The sequence below is a fragment of the Semicossyphus pulcher genome, unplaced genomic scaffold (genome assembly GCF_022749685.1).
Source record: "Semicossyphus pulcher isolate SPU_LCO1_2020_fin unplaced genomic scaffold, fSemPul1.0.p SCAF_1, whole genome shotgun sequence".
Taxonomy (NCBI): Eukaryota; Metazoa; Chordata; class Actinopteri; order Labriformes; family Labridae; genus Semicossyphus; species Semicossyphus pulcher.
Window position 1 is genome coordinate 16,356,111 of NW_027211603.1, and position 16,436 is coordinate 16,372,546.

The 16,436-nt window shown below is 41.1% G+C and overlaps 2 protein-coding genes across 8 annotated transcripts in view; one reads left to right on the forward strand and one right to left on the reverse strand.

Moving 5' to 3' along the window:
* The window catches only part of mical2a (microtubule associated monooxygenase, calponin and LIM domain containing 2a), a 33,897-nt gene extending 23,553 nt beyond the window's left edge, over positions 1-10,344 (reverse strand). For all 7 annotated transcript variants that reach the window (XR_011305589.1, XM_069657523.1, XM_069657519.1 and 4 more), the window contains exons 1-2: positions 10,223-10,344; positions 2,132-2,501 (exon numbers count right to left, since the gene is read on the reverse strand). Coding sequence is in view for 6 of the 7 variants with exons in the window: in XM_069657523.1 (XP_069513624.1) it covers positions 2,132-2,392 (261 nt within the window). In the remaining variant the exon portion in view is untranslated. The remainder of the gene's footprint in view (positions 1-2,131; positions 2,502-10,222) is intronic.
* Positions 10,345-12,310: 1,966 nt separating this feature from the next.
* On the forward strand, positions 12,311-16,336 carry dkk3a (dickkopf WNT signaling pathway inhibitor 3a). The gene is made up of 7 exons (XM_069659842.1): positions 12,311-12,508; positions 12,773-12,886; positions 12,968-13,027; positions 13,995-14,087; positions 14,893-15,037; positions 15,121-15,277; positions 15,370-16,336. The coding sequence occupies exons 1-7, from the start codon at positions 12,311-12,313 to the stop codon at positions 15,455-15,457; spliced, it is 855 nt and encodes a 284-aa protein (XP_069515943.1). The 3' UTR covers positions 15,458-16,336.
* Positions 16,337-16,436: the final 100 nt, after the last annotated feature.

Below are 16,436 nucleotides of genomic sequence, written 5' to 3' on the forward strand. Positions count from 1 at the left end.
TAATATAATGTCTAAATTTGAAATGAGAAAATATCTTGAATAATCACAGATCACAGTCGCAGATCTTTTCCACAGTCCATGATGTTGTCATTAATCTCATCACACTTCATCTACTTCCACAGTTATACTTTATGAGGAACAAACGCGCTGTTGTTAAGCGTCAGTGTCCCTGCAGCCATCTGTGTCAGGCCATAAAACGCAGATGACATCACATCCTTTAAAGGTTGCTGTTACAGCGGGAATATGAAGACGAGGTGCTGAGTGATTTCACATGTGTCACAAAGAGCTGAGTTTCCATAAAACCACGAGTCGTCACCTTGTGATTCTCCCCGGGAGAGGAGAAATTAGTAATCAAGTAAAAGCAGTTGTTTGTGCTGAGGGATTAAAACAAGCTGCACTTTCATGTGTGTGCACTTACAAGCAACTTATTTCTGGCTTTTACAAGAAAAGCGCAATCACATTAATTCACAATAAGTGTTTCAATATTGCACACAATCAACTGTTTGTACATCTGGTTTACTACTGGTGCACACAGTAAAACCTTTTATTTTATAACACAGCCCTGCAGATCGAAAGAGTTATGAAATCAGACCCAAAAAATTTGGCTCTGAAGTTTAACAAGGTCCCACTTACTTCAAACGTCAACCTTTTTTCTTTTTACCTATTTTGGTGTTTGCTTCAATCAGACAGCGCCTGTAAAACTGCGCTCACACTGAAGCATTTAAAACACATTTTAATAACAATGTGGGCCTGGCTCCAACCTTTGAGGAAGAGCCTATAAAGAGCAGAGCACACCCTCACTATTACTGGGGCCAAATAATCATAGTTGCTGAGTGATGCTGTCTGTTTCTCTGCGCAATAAAAACACTCTTTCAAGCTGCAGGCAGCTGATGCCTGAAAGGTAATCACACTCCTCCAGGTTTTCCTGCTTTCCCTCATCACCATCACCACACACCCTGACATGACTTCTTTGTCCTCGTCGTAGCTATCTCTTCATAAATTCACCTCAAGAAAAGCTTCTCAATAGCTCTCTTATTACATGTGTTTGAGGAATTTTCTCTCTGTCTGTTCTGTGCTCCCTGAATGCTGCTTTATTTGTGTTATTTGGCTGCAGGCTTTAGAGGAAGAAGTGCACAGCTGTCAAGTAGTATTTGTGTTCTTCTGTTTCATGTTTCATTTGATTGTGAGAACTTCTGTGGCTTGTTGGGTTTAATTTACAGTACACATGTTTCCCATGTTCCCAAGTCCCAAAGAAACTTTCTAAATCACAAACTATCAACTTTAATTATGTGAATGCAAAGCCCTATGAGATTTTTTTATACCTATTTATGCTATTCTTTTTACTAGAGCCTATATTCCTAAGAGTCTAACATGTTTCAGCACACTCTACATTAGTGTAACCATTTTCCAAAGCAAATCACATATGTTTTCATTACACAGTTGGACAGATAACATTTCCCATTGTCCTGTTGCAGCTGGCTGCAGTTTAAACCATTTATAAAACTAGTGTAGTTGGCTCTGTGGCTGAGATCTGATCTTGCTGTGAAGCGTTGCGTTAACAAGCTTTATTGTTCCACCCAGAAGTAATAAAATAAGGAAAATGTGAAAACATTGTGTGTACTCTGCTACTGCTTTCAAAAGGCTGCTGTTAGGCAGGTTACTAGGACGGTGGAGGATCCAGAGTAACACAAACAAGTAGACTATTAAACTAAGTTTGGTATTGGATTAGATTTATTTCGAATATGTACAAAAGGTCATACAGAAATAAATCTAATCCAATACCAAACTTAGTTTAATAGTCTACTTGTTTGTGTTATTCTGGATCCTCCACCGTCCTAGTAACCTGCCTAACAGCAGCCTATCAAACAATAAGTAACAAAAAACTGTAGTCCTCGTGGATTATGTTAAATACACTATTTTATACAATGAAAATGACTGTCTATCATCATGAACTGGGAAAAAAAAAACAAGCAACTGGAAAGAATTCAATGAAGAAATCAATGCAATAAAAAATAAACATGTAAATTCCACTTCCTTTAAATTCTTCCTTTTCTTCCTGAATTCTTCTTTTCACCTGCGTTACTGTATGATAACTACTTTAATGGCAGAAAGAACAGCCAAACAACCTTACCTTGGTGCCCACGCAGGCTTGCCCCTTCTTGTACTCCTTATGGCATGTCCTCTTGTCGAGCTTACTCCACAGCGCTTTGGCCTTCCAGGTGGTGACCTTCGCCTTCAGGCTGCCGTAAAAGGTGCCGTGGTCTGCAGGATCCAGGTCCAGCTTCCTGCAGAGCACGTTGAAGGCCTGAAGCGTCCCCTTACAGGTCGAGGCCTGGACGAAGTTCTCAAACAGCTTCCCCACATCTTCCCTCTCCTCCTCGGTCTCTCCCATCTTTACCGGCTGCAGTGGATGGTTCGGTGTGCTGAGGCTCCTGCTTACTTCGGCAGTCTCTGCCAGATGTGGCTACACCCTCAGCTTGGCCCGCACCGTCATGCCCTGTCTGCGGAGGCAAGAGACATAGGAGTGATGTCATCGCATGGCAGAAAGTTTCTCACATATGCCTTTAGGCTAACAAAGTTTCCCATATTCTATTATAGTCTGATGTTCTTTACATTAGTTCAATTTATCTAAATATTTCAAGATAAAATAATTGATATAGTAAGTGAAGTTGTAACCACAGCTGTGTTACATCTGACTCCAGCCTACATAACTGTTTTATCAATAGAGCACTCTCTACCAGTCCTCATTAGGACTCTATCTAAAGTCAACATGCATTTTGAAACACAGTAAGCTTACACCCACATTCCAAGAAGATACGAGGCGTGAGATGAACACTAAAAAGTCAAATGAGTCGTCAGACAGCTGCCGAGCATTTTCACTACTTGAGCTTCATGGAGGCAAAACCATGTGAGCCTATAAAAAGGAGCCGTCTGTGGTTTTAGATTGTACACAGAGATTCAACATAGAAACAAACATTTCAAGGTTCATTGAGAAACTTTATACGGATCAGAACTTTTCAAACTTTCAATTTGAGATATAAACAATGGAGAGATAATCAAAATAGTTCTGAATTGCTACAAGATAACATCACTTCGCTTAAACTGGAGCATTTTTTTGGATGTGCGTCAGTTGTATATTTTTGTAGTTGAGGCAAAAAAACATTTCTGGCACGAAGTCCGCCACAATCAAACCTTCCAAATTGCAATTAAGACCAATGAAAAGGCTTCAGCGAACAACAATAAACAACATCTGCTACATGCAGTATACATACATACAGATACTGTGCTTAACTAACAGCTGAGTTTACTTGCAGACACGTCTACATGCTGTATAAATAACAAAATATAAATGACATTCTGCTGTATATACCGTCTTCAGCGTGTGTAAAAAGTGTGGTTTTCCTATTATTGAAATTGAAAGAACCACAGTTTGTTTCTGTTAAGCACCTTTCATTCCTGGCATGCAGCTCTGACCATGGATGAGTAGAGCAGAAAACTATTTGTCTTGTGGTATTTTACATTCCAGCTCAAAAGCAGACAATGTTTTCACCGGTGAAAAGAGGGGTCTTTGAAAGCAAAGTAATGAAATGCAAGCCCGCTCGAACACAGATTGATTGACTTTTGATTGGGTTTGCATGCTGCATACTCCACCTTCTACTGAGGTGTGTGTTTTCAGTGTGCTTACATATGAGCCTGCGTGCGAAAGACACCGTTACTTAAACACACACTCGCGTCAGAATCGAGCTGAACTGACAGAATTAAACACATCGCAGTTTTCTCTTTCCTCCAATCAACCATCAAGACTTTTGGAAATCCTGCCAGAAAATCAGCACCAGAACTCGACATCAAAGCTAAATGTGGACATTTTCTGCGTTAAGCATATGAGCGCTCACTTGGGTGGAGACCACAGCTCCTGTGAGTTTTGGAAGAAGTCCGCCTTTGATATTTTAATGTCCCATGGAGCGGGATGGGCAGGGTTAGAGGAGAGGTCAGGCTAACGGTGGAGGACTGTTACAGACCCCCACAGTAATCCAGTGTTTCTGTCACACCCCGCCCCGGGGCCTCAGGTGGCAACGTGACCGTGCCATGAAACTGTTCACAGAGATCCGAGAGCCAGGGACAATGCACCAATGCACGCATGGATTAGTCACAACACGGGTCACAACAGTTTCGATTGGGATTTGAATGTGGCCAGTTTTTTGAATGTGTCTCCAAACATTTGTCCCACGGCTAAAATTAGCATATTAATTTGCACGAGATCCTGTTTGGCTGCGTGTTTGCATCCTGTTTTCATGTTGCTGCTGTTGTTTTACATTTCAGAGATTCAGATGGAGAAAGACTGAAAATGCAGGCGGTCCTCAGTCTGCTTTGTAGAACCTATGCAGCTGCAAAAAGCCCCTGTCCTGTTGGTAAATACTGCAGACCCCCGAGGCCTTTCAAAGCAGACATTCAGCCTCAAACACAGGGAGCTGACATTCCTTTGCCACGTGGCTAGAAGGGCTTTGAACCGCTCCATCAGCATGAGTCTGACACCCAGCTAACCCTCTCACCAGCTCCACCGGCCAACTAGTCACAGGACCCCACTGTAATTTTTGGGCGAATTCACTCTCTGATTGTTAAGAGTGATGAGGGATGACTGAGACAGGCATGATATACGATGTAGGTGCTTTAATCTTCCATGCATGGCAGCAGACTGTGATGGGAAAATTGCTGTGTATTCTACCATGTGGTATGTGGAGTGATGTGGCCTACATAATATCTCCTATAAAGCCTCTGTGCTGTCATATCTGTTGACAGTTGGGTTCTAAACACATTTGTTTGAGCTGGTGGGATGGAAATTCTTGCCAAACAAGTATAAATGCCTAATTATTGTACAAAAGCAAACTGCTGTTGTGGCTGTCTTTTCTCAAAAGCAGCTAATTTTGAGTTGATATCATTTTAATTCAAAGTTTGGCAAGTGTCTCCTGCTTTTGTCAAAAGATTCAAATAAAGACATGTTGGCTGCACGCGTGCTTTCACATCTCACAGTCCAAGAAAAGTGGTTACAAAAGGCTCAATTATTGGAACCATCTGTTGCAGGAGTCTGTGAGGACTAATGAAAAGGTACCATTTACTGTCCTCACAGCCAAGTCAGCGCTCAACACTCAAACTGCATTGTCTCAGACAGCGTCCGATGACTTCACCATCGCAGTCTGACAGAATGGAAAGACACCCGTGGGCAGACAGAACAAACCCACAGAAAGGCTGTAAAAATATAGCTAATGACAGACGAAGCGGAAAGAATACACACACACACATCATAGATCCCCACCAAACCATATAATGCTTAAGAGGATCAGAGAGTTTAAGAGTGGGCAAGTTTGAAGTCTCCCATCCTTTAAGAAAATTGATGATTGAGGGAATCTGCAGCTATTTGAGACAGTGAAGAGCGGTGATTTATTTCTTTGTGAAGAATTCATAAAGTCATACCTGTGGTTTGCTAGTTATAGCGAACAGCACAAGCACTTCTTTCTCCTGATACTTTATGTAGGCCCTTACTGTAGCGTTGGCACATTTCTAAAATGGAAAAATGATCTGCAATTTAGATTGTATAACTTATAGCACTGCTGTGTCTGTGAAAGCAAGATATGAGTTTCCATAAGATAGAGGGGGAATGTTGGGAATGTGAAAAATGTACCTGATTCACCTGGAAGGCAAAAAGAGGAAAAAAGGGATAAAATTATGCACACAAACGCCTTTATACACAGCCATATCCAACATTCCTATAAAACCACATACAGACACATTTTCTTGTGACATTAAATATAAGCATTGTTCTACGCTGTAACTCATCATTTGCCTTTGGATGGTCAGACAAGAAACAACCTACTGCATTTCATGTCTCATCGGACGAAGCTGGCTTTATTCAACAACAAACCAACAATATGCTACTTTCCAACGTCTCAGCCCTGTGTGTGACACTCAGCCACAAGCCACGTCCTTCCTTGAAATCTTCAGTTGTATTTTTTTTTCCTTCACTGAAGTAAATAGTTCATTTCTTGGAGACTATTTTTAGCTGAGGATTAAGGGACAATTTCTGTCCTTGTGAGTATTTACAACAGAGGTGGCGTATATGACAACTCTAAAGTGACCTTATGTTGCAAAAGGACAGTCCTATTTAAAACGTACAGTACAACTCAGACGCTGAGAAAAACTGTAAAGACACTGAAGTAAGTGTCAAACCTGTGACGCAATGGCTTCATTTGTTTCTGCAGAGCACATAGCTTCAGGCTATCAGAGTACAATAGGAAGCTGACAACACAAGGAAAACATTGGGAGTGCTGGGAAACGCACATACTGTAGTGTAGCCAGCGAGCAGCAGTAATTACAGACTGGATTGAAGAAAACCAGGAAGGAACCCTCTGCGGGCCTGATAAGCAGGCAGCGTGCCTCAAAAAACAGTGCACTCATGTGGACCTCAGCCCGCCGGCTCTGCCCTTCAACCGGCCCCAGAGATCCACAGTATTATCTCAGCTCTCTGAAATCGGGCTGCGTGTTCAGGCAGCAGAGCCAAAAACAAAAGATCTGTCGTGAGCAAGGTAGAGACATTGTAAGAACGCAGTAAATGTCAGAGAAAACAGCTACTTTACACAGACAGGAGCAGGCTCGTGAAGCTTCAGGGCTGCTGTCTGCAGGCCCGTCTGGCCCACGAGGTGTGTTCACCACATGGCTCCTTTGGAGAATGATTTGTCCGGACACACTGAGCACACACTTCAACAGCCCAGCTGCTGACAAAAACAACTCACTTGGAAAATTATTCTGACTCTAACCATGCAGTCTCATATGATAAAAGAGTCAGACAAACAACTCACACAGCCACCAGAACATTGCATACTGGTCAAAAATGTGTAAATATAAACTTAAGCAGCACTGAGGGTCAAAGACCAGTGGGTGTCTCTCATTCATCTACATCACAGGGGGCACAGTGAAGGTTTAGATGGTAGTATTACTGCCTGGCAGAAATAGCAGATTGTGTAAGCCAACAATCAGTAAAGCCAGGCTCAGAATAGACAAGTGTCATGTTGCGGAAGAAAACAGCACATGACCTGAAAAATATCAACAGAGCTAGCACATGTAAATAAGAGAGCCTGTAAACAAGACTGTGTCAAATAAACACAGAGATGCACAAAGTTCAACGCAATATGAGTCAAGTGTTCCGGGTTCTCCTGTGTAAACTAACAATGTTTTCCTTTTTGTAGTAAGGCTGAATGATGGTGGTGCACTGAGAAAGAGATAAGACACTTTAATATTTTAGGGAAGCTCTGAGTTCTGAAGCAAAGTGCGTGAGCTCCCTCAGACGCCTCCCATCCCCAAACTCTTCCTGTGGAGCGCGTCTGGTTTCCTGTCCTGATCAAAGCTCGGAGGAGAGCCGCCTCTGTAAAATTCCACCTCTGTCATTCTAAAGCATGACTGAGATGTGTTTAAAACCCCTTTCAGTGTGCTCCTGTCGCAGATGGAAAGTGTTAATGATATCCTGCAGTGACTTTACCACAGCTAAGTCTCCTTGTACCTCCTTCAGTAGCTCCATCTTCAATTGGTTTAGATGTGACATGTCCCAGCGTATCTCGCTTTTCGATACAGCAGCCAACATTTTGTTTGATTACAGATTAGTACACTATAGGGAACTACATGCCCCACCTCTCTGTGAAAATTCAGATCTCTTTTGTGAGGCTGATGTCTGGAAACAAGTGTCTGTTTTTAATGCTGTGGAAACAGGAAGGAAACATATCGCAGAGAGGAAGGAGAAAGTTTACACCACCTCCCTGACTTCCAGTCCCAGGCATTTTTATATTGTTTTCATAAAAAGCATAACATCCTCACACATCTTTATTATACTAACTTATTAACTGATTCTTTCATTTACAAGGACATTCATTCATTCAATCACCTATTTAACTGGTTGATCGATGCATCTCATTAACTCTATATTTGTTGTTTCACAAACTAAATTGTTGAATGTCTCAAATTTGCTAACTGTCTTCATTGTCTTTGTAAATTAATAATGTGACAGTATAAAGCACCTTAAGGATTTAAGAAGTCATTCAAGCACTGGAATCTTACAAGTGACTAAACTTTACTTACCTATGTAACACTCAATTGTGTGTCAATCTTAGCCGTCAATCTCTGTTGTAACAGTGTTGACAGCAGGCTTAAATGCTTATGAAATGCTTTGGTGTGTTTTGCACAGGTCCAGATATGTAAAAAAAAAAGTAGCTGTCATCATTTAGAGACTTTGGTGAACATCATCATAATGTAGGCCTTTTGTTTGGCTGCATGAGAGAGGACCATGTGATGCGTTCTGTAGTGCTGCGTTCATCCCCACCAACTGTTGTTAAATTAATCTCCTAGCTGCTAATTGCAATCTAAAAATGGCTGCCACGAGAACTAGCAGTTGCATGCGACTAAAGTAGCATTGAAGTGAGTTTGATCAAGAGTTTTTATCAGAAATGTGGCAACTATCAGAGGACAAATGTGGAAGTTTGTCTGTAAAAGTCATCTGACTTACTTTGCTGCACTTGGTTTGTTACACAGTTTTCTCTATCAGCTGTGTGATCTTGTGATGTTTTAAAGCTTCTCCAGCTCTAGAATAGCAGTATTTGTTTTAAGGAAAAGTTATAGCCTGTAACCATAGAGCATGTTCAGACATGGCCTTGGAGCTCTTGGGCAATAAACAAGACGATTTGCAAAAAAAAAGAACAACTTGTGTTGTTGGGCAACACACTGTTTACTGTGTCTTTCCATATATTTATATCACAGCACATGAATAAATCAAAATGAGACCTACTGGGAGAGGGAAATTCCAGCAGGATGAGAATAAGGTGGTGTAGCTGAATGTTTATGCATACAGACGTAGTTCATCTCCATGAGCGTAAATCACAGGGACTATCAGTGTCCAGGCCAGAGACCAGATACTATGTATGTGTTTAGATGTTAGCACGTTCCCTGGCAGAATCACTCTGTAATAATGTCTGTGCTTTACAGTTTGGTAGAGAAGGGCACACTGTATCTTCAGCAGACTTAAAGTACACAGGAAATGATTGCTCATAGAGCAGTGGGAAGGAGAACCACCACTGTGTGTATGACTCTATTGACCCTCTTAAAAAATGCTGCTGAACGCACCATGCATCATCTTGCAAGACATATGAATCACACCAGACAGAGGGTTCAAGCAGGATGTTGAAATGTGGAAGACGGAGAGGCAGATGAGTCCTACGAGAGAGTTCGTAAAGCCTCACAACTGATAGCTTATGTCCTCATTGTCAGGCTGTTTTTTCTGGTCTTAATATCTTTATCAAAGGTTTAACTGTGTACTTGATCAATAGCAGTAGCTGCTTATTAACCAAATCAATCATTTCAAGGTAGTTTCTGCCACTCACTGAGCTTTAGGAAACCTGGCAGTACAGCTTGTCGCCACCACACCTTTCTTTATTATGCAAATTGTCTAACTGCAGCCCCAAAGACAGGCTCAAGACTATTTACAGTCTGGAAGCTGCTGAGCAGGTGGAGTCAGCCTGAAGCAAGGCTGAAAAGAATTCAAATACTGGGCAAAGTTCATTAACTAGTACTGACAGGACCTCTTCTAGACAATGATGGGATTTAAAACAACAAAGAAATCCTTGCTGAGGGATGACTGTAATCTACATTTCTTTTATTAACTGCCTTTGAACACAAAGAAAATCTGAGAGTCCAGTTTAAGTGAGATGGCTTTAAGGCATGTTGGAACAGCAGCAACACTCAAGCTGCTAAAAACACTCAAGACTCATGGAAAACAAAAAGCAGGAGATTTGTTATCAGGGAGCAGAGACAAGCCCAGATGTCTGACTCTTCTCAGACAGCTTTCATCATCGCGTTAACAATTAAAACACGTGTTCACTAAACTCCACAGAGACAGTGACACCTTGCTAAGCGAGACAAATCAAATTATCTCGCTATAAACTAGTCGAAACTATTTGGCAGTGTTGCTTCATGGTGAGTTCAAACAGTTAACCCTGAAAGTCCGGCTTTCATTCCCTACCTGTGCCGTAATTTTTAATACAACCTTTGTACTCGCACTAGAATCCACGTTAAGCTTGCCACTGTAGGTATTTTCTTAAATAAGGAAAACAGCACTTCTGTCAGGTGTCCCAACTTCACGCCACCCACATTATTACGAAAGAGAAATAAAACTATAAGGTGTACTCACCATATAGCTCAACCCAATCCAAACTCCTCTTCCTTCCTTCCAGTGTCTTCCGTCAAACAAGGTCCTGAACTGTAGTGTGAAGTATGTCGGTCCTCAGTCAGTCTGACAGCCAGGCAGCAGTGACTCTGTGCAGCTGAGTCCAGTGTTTGAGGGCGGTGCTCTAGACTCGGACACATCCCTGAACAGCTACTGTGGCTGCTGTTTAATCCAGAGGACCCAGACTCTTTCATGTCAGAGTTAGGTCACTACTTTAAACCACCCACTGTTTTCTGACTGCGAGTTTTCCCCCACAGGAAGAAACTACTAATTACACGAAAGATTGTGGACTTGAATGGAATATGGGTGGACTGAATAATACGTATTTTAATAGCACTGGTATAGGGAGATGGGGATAGCTTAATATAAAAAGCTAATTTGAAGAGGAAACATTATTCTGATACAAGCTGTGGTTTTTCTGGTTTAATTCCTCATTTGGCATTTGGAGACCTCCTGGGGCCTCACTTCCCCTTTCCCCCGGTTATTAAACCAATTTTATTTATAGAGAGACTGTCAGCAGAAACTAGTCTCGACGCAGCACGTGGACCAAAGTATTAGACAAACAGTCCACAGTTTGCGGACTGGATGCAATTACTATGAAAGCACGTGGTGCCATCTTGTGGACAGACTGTGAAACTACAGACACAGCGAGTTTCGTTCAAAGACTTGTTCACCCAAATTATGAAATACACTTTCTCTAATTTAAAGCTCCTGTGACGAGTTTTTCGCTGGTTACGAAACAAATTGAAATGAATTCTGATTACTCTATATGACCTATAAAAGCATCCCAAAACTGTGGAATACACTACCCACAAACATCAGGAAAGCCAGGTCACTAAATATCAGCCATTTATTTCAAAATATTGTATTTTACTTGATTTTATGCATTTTATGTTTCTTTCTTGACATTGTGTTTATATTTCTCTTATTATCATCATTATGTATTTGTTATTATCTGCCACAAGATAGATTATTTCTACATGGTTATTTATATATTTTTATAGTGAGTGATACATATGATAGTTAAAGAAAGCAGGATGAGATTTTTTGTTAAAAAACACCACTTAAGCATGCAGGACAAAATCAGCATAGAGATATGAGATACGGCTTTGTCCACAGGGGGCGCCAAAATCAACACAAACCCACAGCAGCTTTTCTTTAACCAAAGAGTGGCCAATACAATAGTTGTTTTTCATTCTACTTTAGTTTTAAGTGTTTTTTTCGCGAACTATTGCCTTCGACCACAATACAATTATTAATTTCATTTTGTTTGTGGTGCAAATTGGAAAATTATATCTGGTATAATTACTGAAGACGCCAGCGCTTGTACAGTTTGCAATGCGGACTATTTCTTAGTCCTAAGTGTTACAATCAAAAAAACTGTTACAAATGTTATTATCGAATATCAAATGTGTGTTATTTAACATCAGACACGCACGATATTTAGAGCTCAATGTGAATTAAAATAGGACTTGTAGTGCTAGTGTAATTTTTAAATGGTTTAATTGTTGTTACTGTCACATCCTCACAACTTTTAAGTTAACGCTAGCTAACTAGCCTTATAGGTCAGAGTTAAATATTGCAGTCTCACCCTTGGACATTTAGTAGACAACTATTGTAGAAAAATAAGAAGGCTTTGTGTCTGAATCGTCATCCATTGTAGTGCTGTTTTATGGCCTGTAAGTTCATAGTAGGTCAGGTTTCTTCAGTTGGAGAGAGCTAACTGGTGGCTAACTAGCATGGACAAAATTACTGTTACTATAGTTACTAGCCGTTAACCTCCTGTACAAATTTAGAACTGCTTGAACTTGACCGGAACTATGTTTTAGGGGTCCTCATCAAGTTTTTCGAACAACTGGCTTATAAATAATCATATATTTATTTTGATATAATGTGTTTACCTTTTCCATGGAGACTTAGATGTACGAGGTGATGACCCCTTTAGTGACGGAGAAGTATCAGCTGTGGTGACGCTGTTTGTTTCTCAGCATCACGGCCACACCCTCACCCTCAGAGTGCAGCAGCAGTAGCAGCAGCAGCAGCAGTGGCAGCATGATGAGAGCCGTCCTGCTAGTTTTGGCTCTGACAGCAGTCTGCAATGGCATCCTCCCCGAGCTAGTGGACTCGGGCATCACTCACATCCTGGGGGATAATTCCGCCTTGGGACAACCCGAGCTGGACCGCATGTTTGTGGAAGTGGAGCAGCTGCCAAGGGATCCGCAGCAGAAGCCTGAGGATGCGTTTCACCAAGTAGGCAGCCAGTTGCACCTCTCAGTCAGCGTCTTGCTTTTCACATGACATAGCATTATTTCACTGCTCACTGCTGAATCAGTCTTTGGTTTAAGTTATTTGCTGGTATTATGAGGCTCTTTTAAAAGCACTTCCATCTCTGGACAGATGTATAAAAAGCGTTGAAGCAGAGGATGCAGGGGAAGGAGCTAGAATATGGGAGTGACTTTTTAATGTCTACCTTTACCTGAAATGTATATGTGATAATCTGTCCAATCTTTCCAGAGTAAGAACGAGAGTGTCAGCCCTCACCCGAATGACCTTCCTTCCAGTCATCACAATGAAACGGCTTCTGATAAAGTGATTGACAATGAATCAGTGCACACCTCAGTAGACCAGGTAAGCTTACAATAGTAACAGTTTGAAAGTGTCTGTTTTTCTTTGTTATCAGAACCTAACAAATGTCCTACCTTCACACAGGAGACAAACAATATTACCACAGCCGAACAGTCCAGTGACCTGGGAAACAATATTGATCATGTAAGTTTAGTTCTTCTTTTTTTAGTTGTGTTTTCTCCATATGACCTTTGACAGCTCAGTTTGTATTTCTCAACACAAAAAGGGCTCAAGATTGCATAAAATCTGGCAGCAGCGTTATGACCGCTGACTTGGCATAATGTCTGCAGTTGAATCAGTTATTGCAGGAGGTACAGAGTGCATTCTTGTCTGTTGTGCAACTCTGATCATAATTAATAAACTGCTGATATACGGCTGATTTTTCAAGTGCATTTATCACAATGATGACTGTACAAAATAAATATATATAAATAATGAGGCTTGCTTTGAGCTTTTGTTAATTTAAGCTGGAATTCACTTCCAGGATTAAAGCTTCAAATACAAACAACACAGAAACTTAAACACTGCTATTTACATAAGATTTTTATGAAATCCCAGTTCAAGGAGCAACTTACTGATTACTTAATTCCTCCTGCATATTGTAAGTCTTGTCATCTTGCTACTTTGTACAGCAGTAGAGAGTCCATTGATTGGTGTGATGTTACACACATATAAAGACAGGAGAGGTAAGCAGCTGTTTACATGGTGACTCTGGGACATGAGTGTGTCCTAGTTAAGAGGTAAAAATAAAACTGCAGAAGGTGCCTCTTTCTTCATGAATATGTTAACAGGTTTTTTCTGCCTGCCTGATTAACACAAAAGAAGCCAATGCTACAAGTCTTAGCTAAAAGTCAGATTTATTTTGTTTTTCATATTGCACTCTGTAAAAGTGACCTGAATGTGAAATGTATACAGATCCTTTCCACATTTGGGTAAGAAGGGGTGTCCAGAGATTTCCAATACTAATACTATATTGACAGTTGACGTATTTAACTGTAAAATTAAAAGGGACAGCTCTCTGATTTCGGCTGCTCTGAGAATTTTTGGACCAAACCAGTGAGTTAAAAAACGTTGAGATGCCCTGATGTAACCCTTCCTCTCTTGTCTTTAGGGATGCATCACTGATGAGGACTGTGGGAAGGGAAGATATTGCCTTTCTGACATGAAAAAATCCAAGTGTCTTCCTTGCAAAGCCATTGACGTGGTAAATGAAAGTTGTCTTTACACGTTATACACTATTCAGCTTTTCTTACGATGAGCTTTTTCAGGGGTCTGTTGCTTTCAAACACACACTTACGTCCGGGCAGCTGGGGTTTCACTTTGACTGCATTGCAGTGTGTCCACAAGTGTAATTGGAGTGTGTTGAGCTTCACATGATAGGACAGCACATGTCAAGGTTAAAAGAGAGCTATTCTTCTTTCCTCCGTTCTCTCAAAGGACGTCTGGAACAGAAAGAATATTAATAATGAGAGTCTGCTCTGGAGAGACCCTTCGGTTTTATTTAAGACTCAGCTAATACTGCTGATTCTGAAGTGGCTTCATTGGATGAATAGGACTGGGTGTAGCAGAGTAAAAAGCAGCGCAAAGAGGAAGATACTGGCCGTCGGCCAAACAAAGATGCAGTGTGCAGGGATAATAAATATGCAAGAACTGTGTCTTGTCAAAAGTGCAACACTGGAAAAACTTGCATTGAAAATAACAAGAACAGTGTTTGCTGTACTCCCAAACTGACGAATCATAGAAGATAGGTGGGAATAGGAACTTGTCTCTGTAATATCAGAGATAAGTTTTACTGATCTCATTCATATTTAACCAAAAAACATGAACCAACTTCACACGTAGAGTATCATAAGTAATCACCAGCCTTGATAAACAGAAGGTGCATAACGTCATGTTCATATTTTGTGATGTTTAAGACACTACGGTTCAAAGACAATTATGTTGGCTGTTTGCTGAAATGCGTTTTAATCCACTTCAGGTAAATTAAAAAAAATTTCTGATTCTTACAGCCCTGTACGAAGGATGAGGAGTGCTGTGGTGAGCAGCTGTGTATGTGGGGTCAGTGCAGTCAAAATGCAACAAAAGGAGAGGCTGGCAGCACCTGTAAATACCAGACTGACTGCAGCCCAGACCTCTGCTGTGCCTTCCACAGAGGTACAGTGCTACACACAGTACAGTGCCTGCTGCTTAGTGACTCTCTGCATATTCTTAGGATTGTTTTTTCTTTGCTTTTCCAGCCCTGCTCTTCCCGATCTGCTCCGCAAAGCCAATTGAGCGCGAACGCTGCTTTGGTGCCTCCAACCACCTGATGGCGCTGTTGTCCTGGGAAGTCCAGGATGAGGGGCCCAGGAAACATTGCCCCTGTGCAGGAGACCTTCACTGCCAGCACCTGGGGTGAGTGCACCACACCTTATGGCACAGGATGTTATAAATCTTCTATTTATAAATCCAAACTGTTAAAAGCTTTCCCTGCATGTTTTTGACAGGCGAGGGTCCATGTGCCTTAAGGGAGAGGACTCGAGTGAAGAGGACCTGACAGACAGTCTATACTCAGAGATAGACTACATCATCTAGACACAGCTGGTTTGAGTCACATTGCTTTGTTAACAACTAGACAGGGGTCTCCACTGACTCCAGAGCTTTACTGCAACGAGTCGAAGCACGTTCTGTTTACCAGCGTAATCCAAAGTGTAAAGCTGTACAGCACGGAAAATGTATTAAAATATATTTATGCAATAATTAAGGTTTGACCTGAAGTTTACTATTCAAAAAGGTCTCTAAAAATGTAGATATAAAGGCACTTACAAAAATCAGGAAACACTATATTTCCAAGTCTGGTTTCTTGACTATATGCTGCTAAAATAAGAGGTCTGATCAGGCAAGGTGTATAAACACGTATGATACACCTGTATGGATGGAGCATGGCCATGAAGACCTTGTTGGACAACTGAACCAAGTCATGTAACATCACCTATAATTGCTTTGGTATAAATGCATAATATATGTAACATTTCCAAATGCTTTTAGTTTCTAGGCTGCGCACACACACACACACACGGACACTAGATAAATTGTGTTGAAGCAGCAGAGGTACCTTTAGCAGGTAAGAAATGTGGGAATATGTTGATGCGGTTAACCTGGGATGCATGCAATGAAAGACTATTTCACCTGTATGCTGAGAAACACTGACATGTTTAGAATAGTACATTTAAGTTTCCAATAACTGTGGAGCTGTGGGAGGAGGTGATGCTACCTTAGTCTAAAACTGCTGCTTGTCATTTTTCTTCATAACTAAACTGACTAGCTGCAGCCTTGTCACTAGAGTTCTGCTTTAAGCCACTATGATTCAATGTTTAACATGTTTTAATTTCTGTGTTTCTGTCCACACCTGCATCTTCAGCTTTTGCTGGATGATAAATGCATAACCTCTGCACTGTTTGGAAGCACTTGAAACCTGACACGCAAACATCTCTTGCTTTTAAAAAATAAAATGTTTTTTTTTAACACCAAACCTCTGAAAATGGTGAATATGATTTGTGAGTTATTGCGCCAT

Excerpts from the sequence above, each read along its gene's own strand:
- dkk3a (XM_069659842.1), top strand. The coding sequence starts at position 12,311 with ATGATGAGAGCCGTCCTGCTAGTTTTGGCTCTGACAGCAGTCTGCAAT. Across the intron at positions 12,887-12,967 it reads TGCACACCTCAGTAGACCAG|GAGACAAACAATATTACCAC; the intron begins GTAAGCTTACAA and ends ACCTTCACACAG. Across the intron at positions 14,088-14,892 it reads CTTGCAAAGCCATTGACGTG|CCCTGTACGAAGGATGAGGA; the intron begins GTAAATGAAAGT and ends TGATTCTTACAG.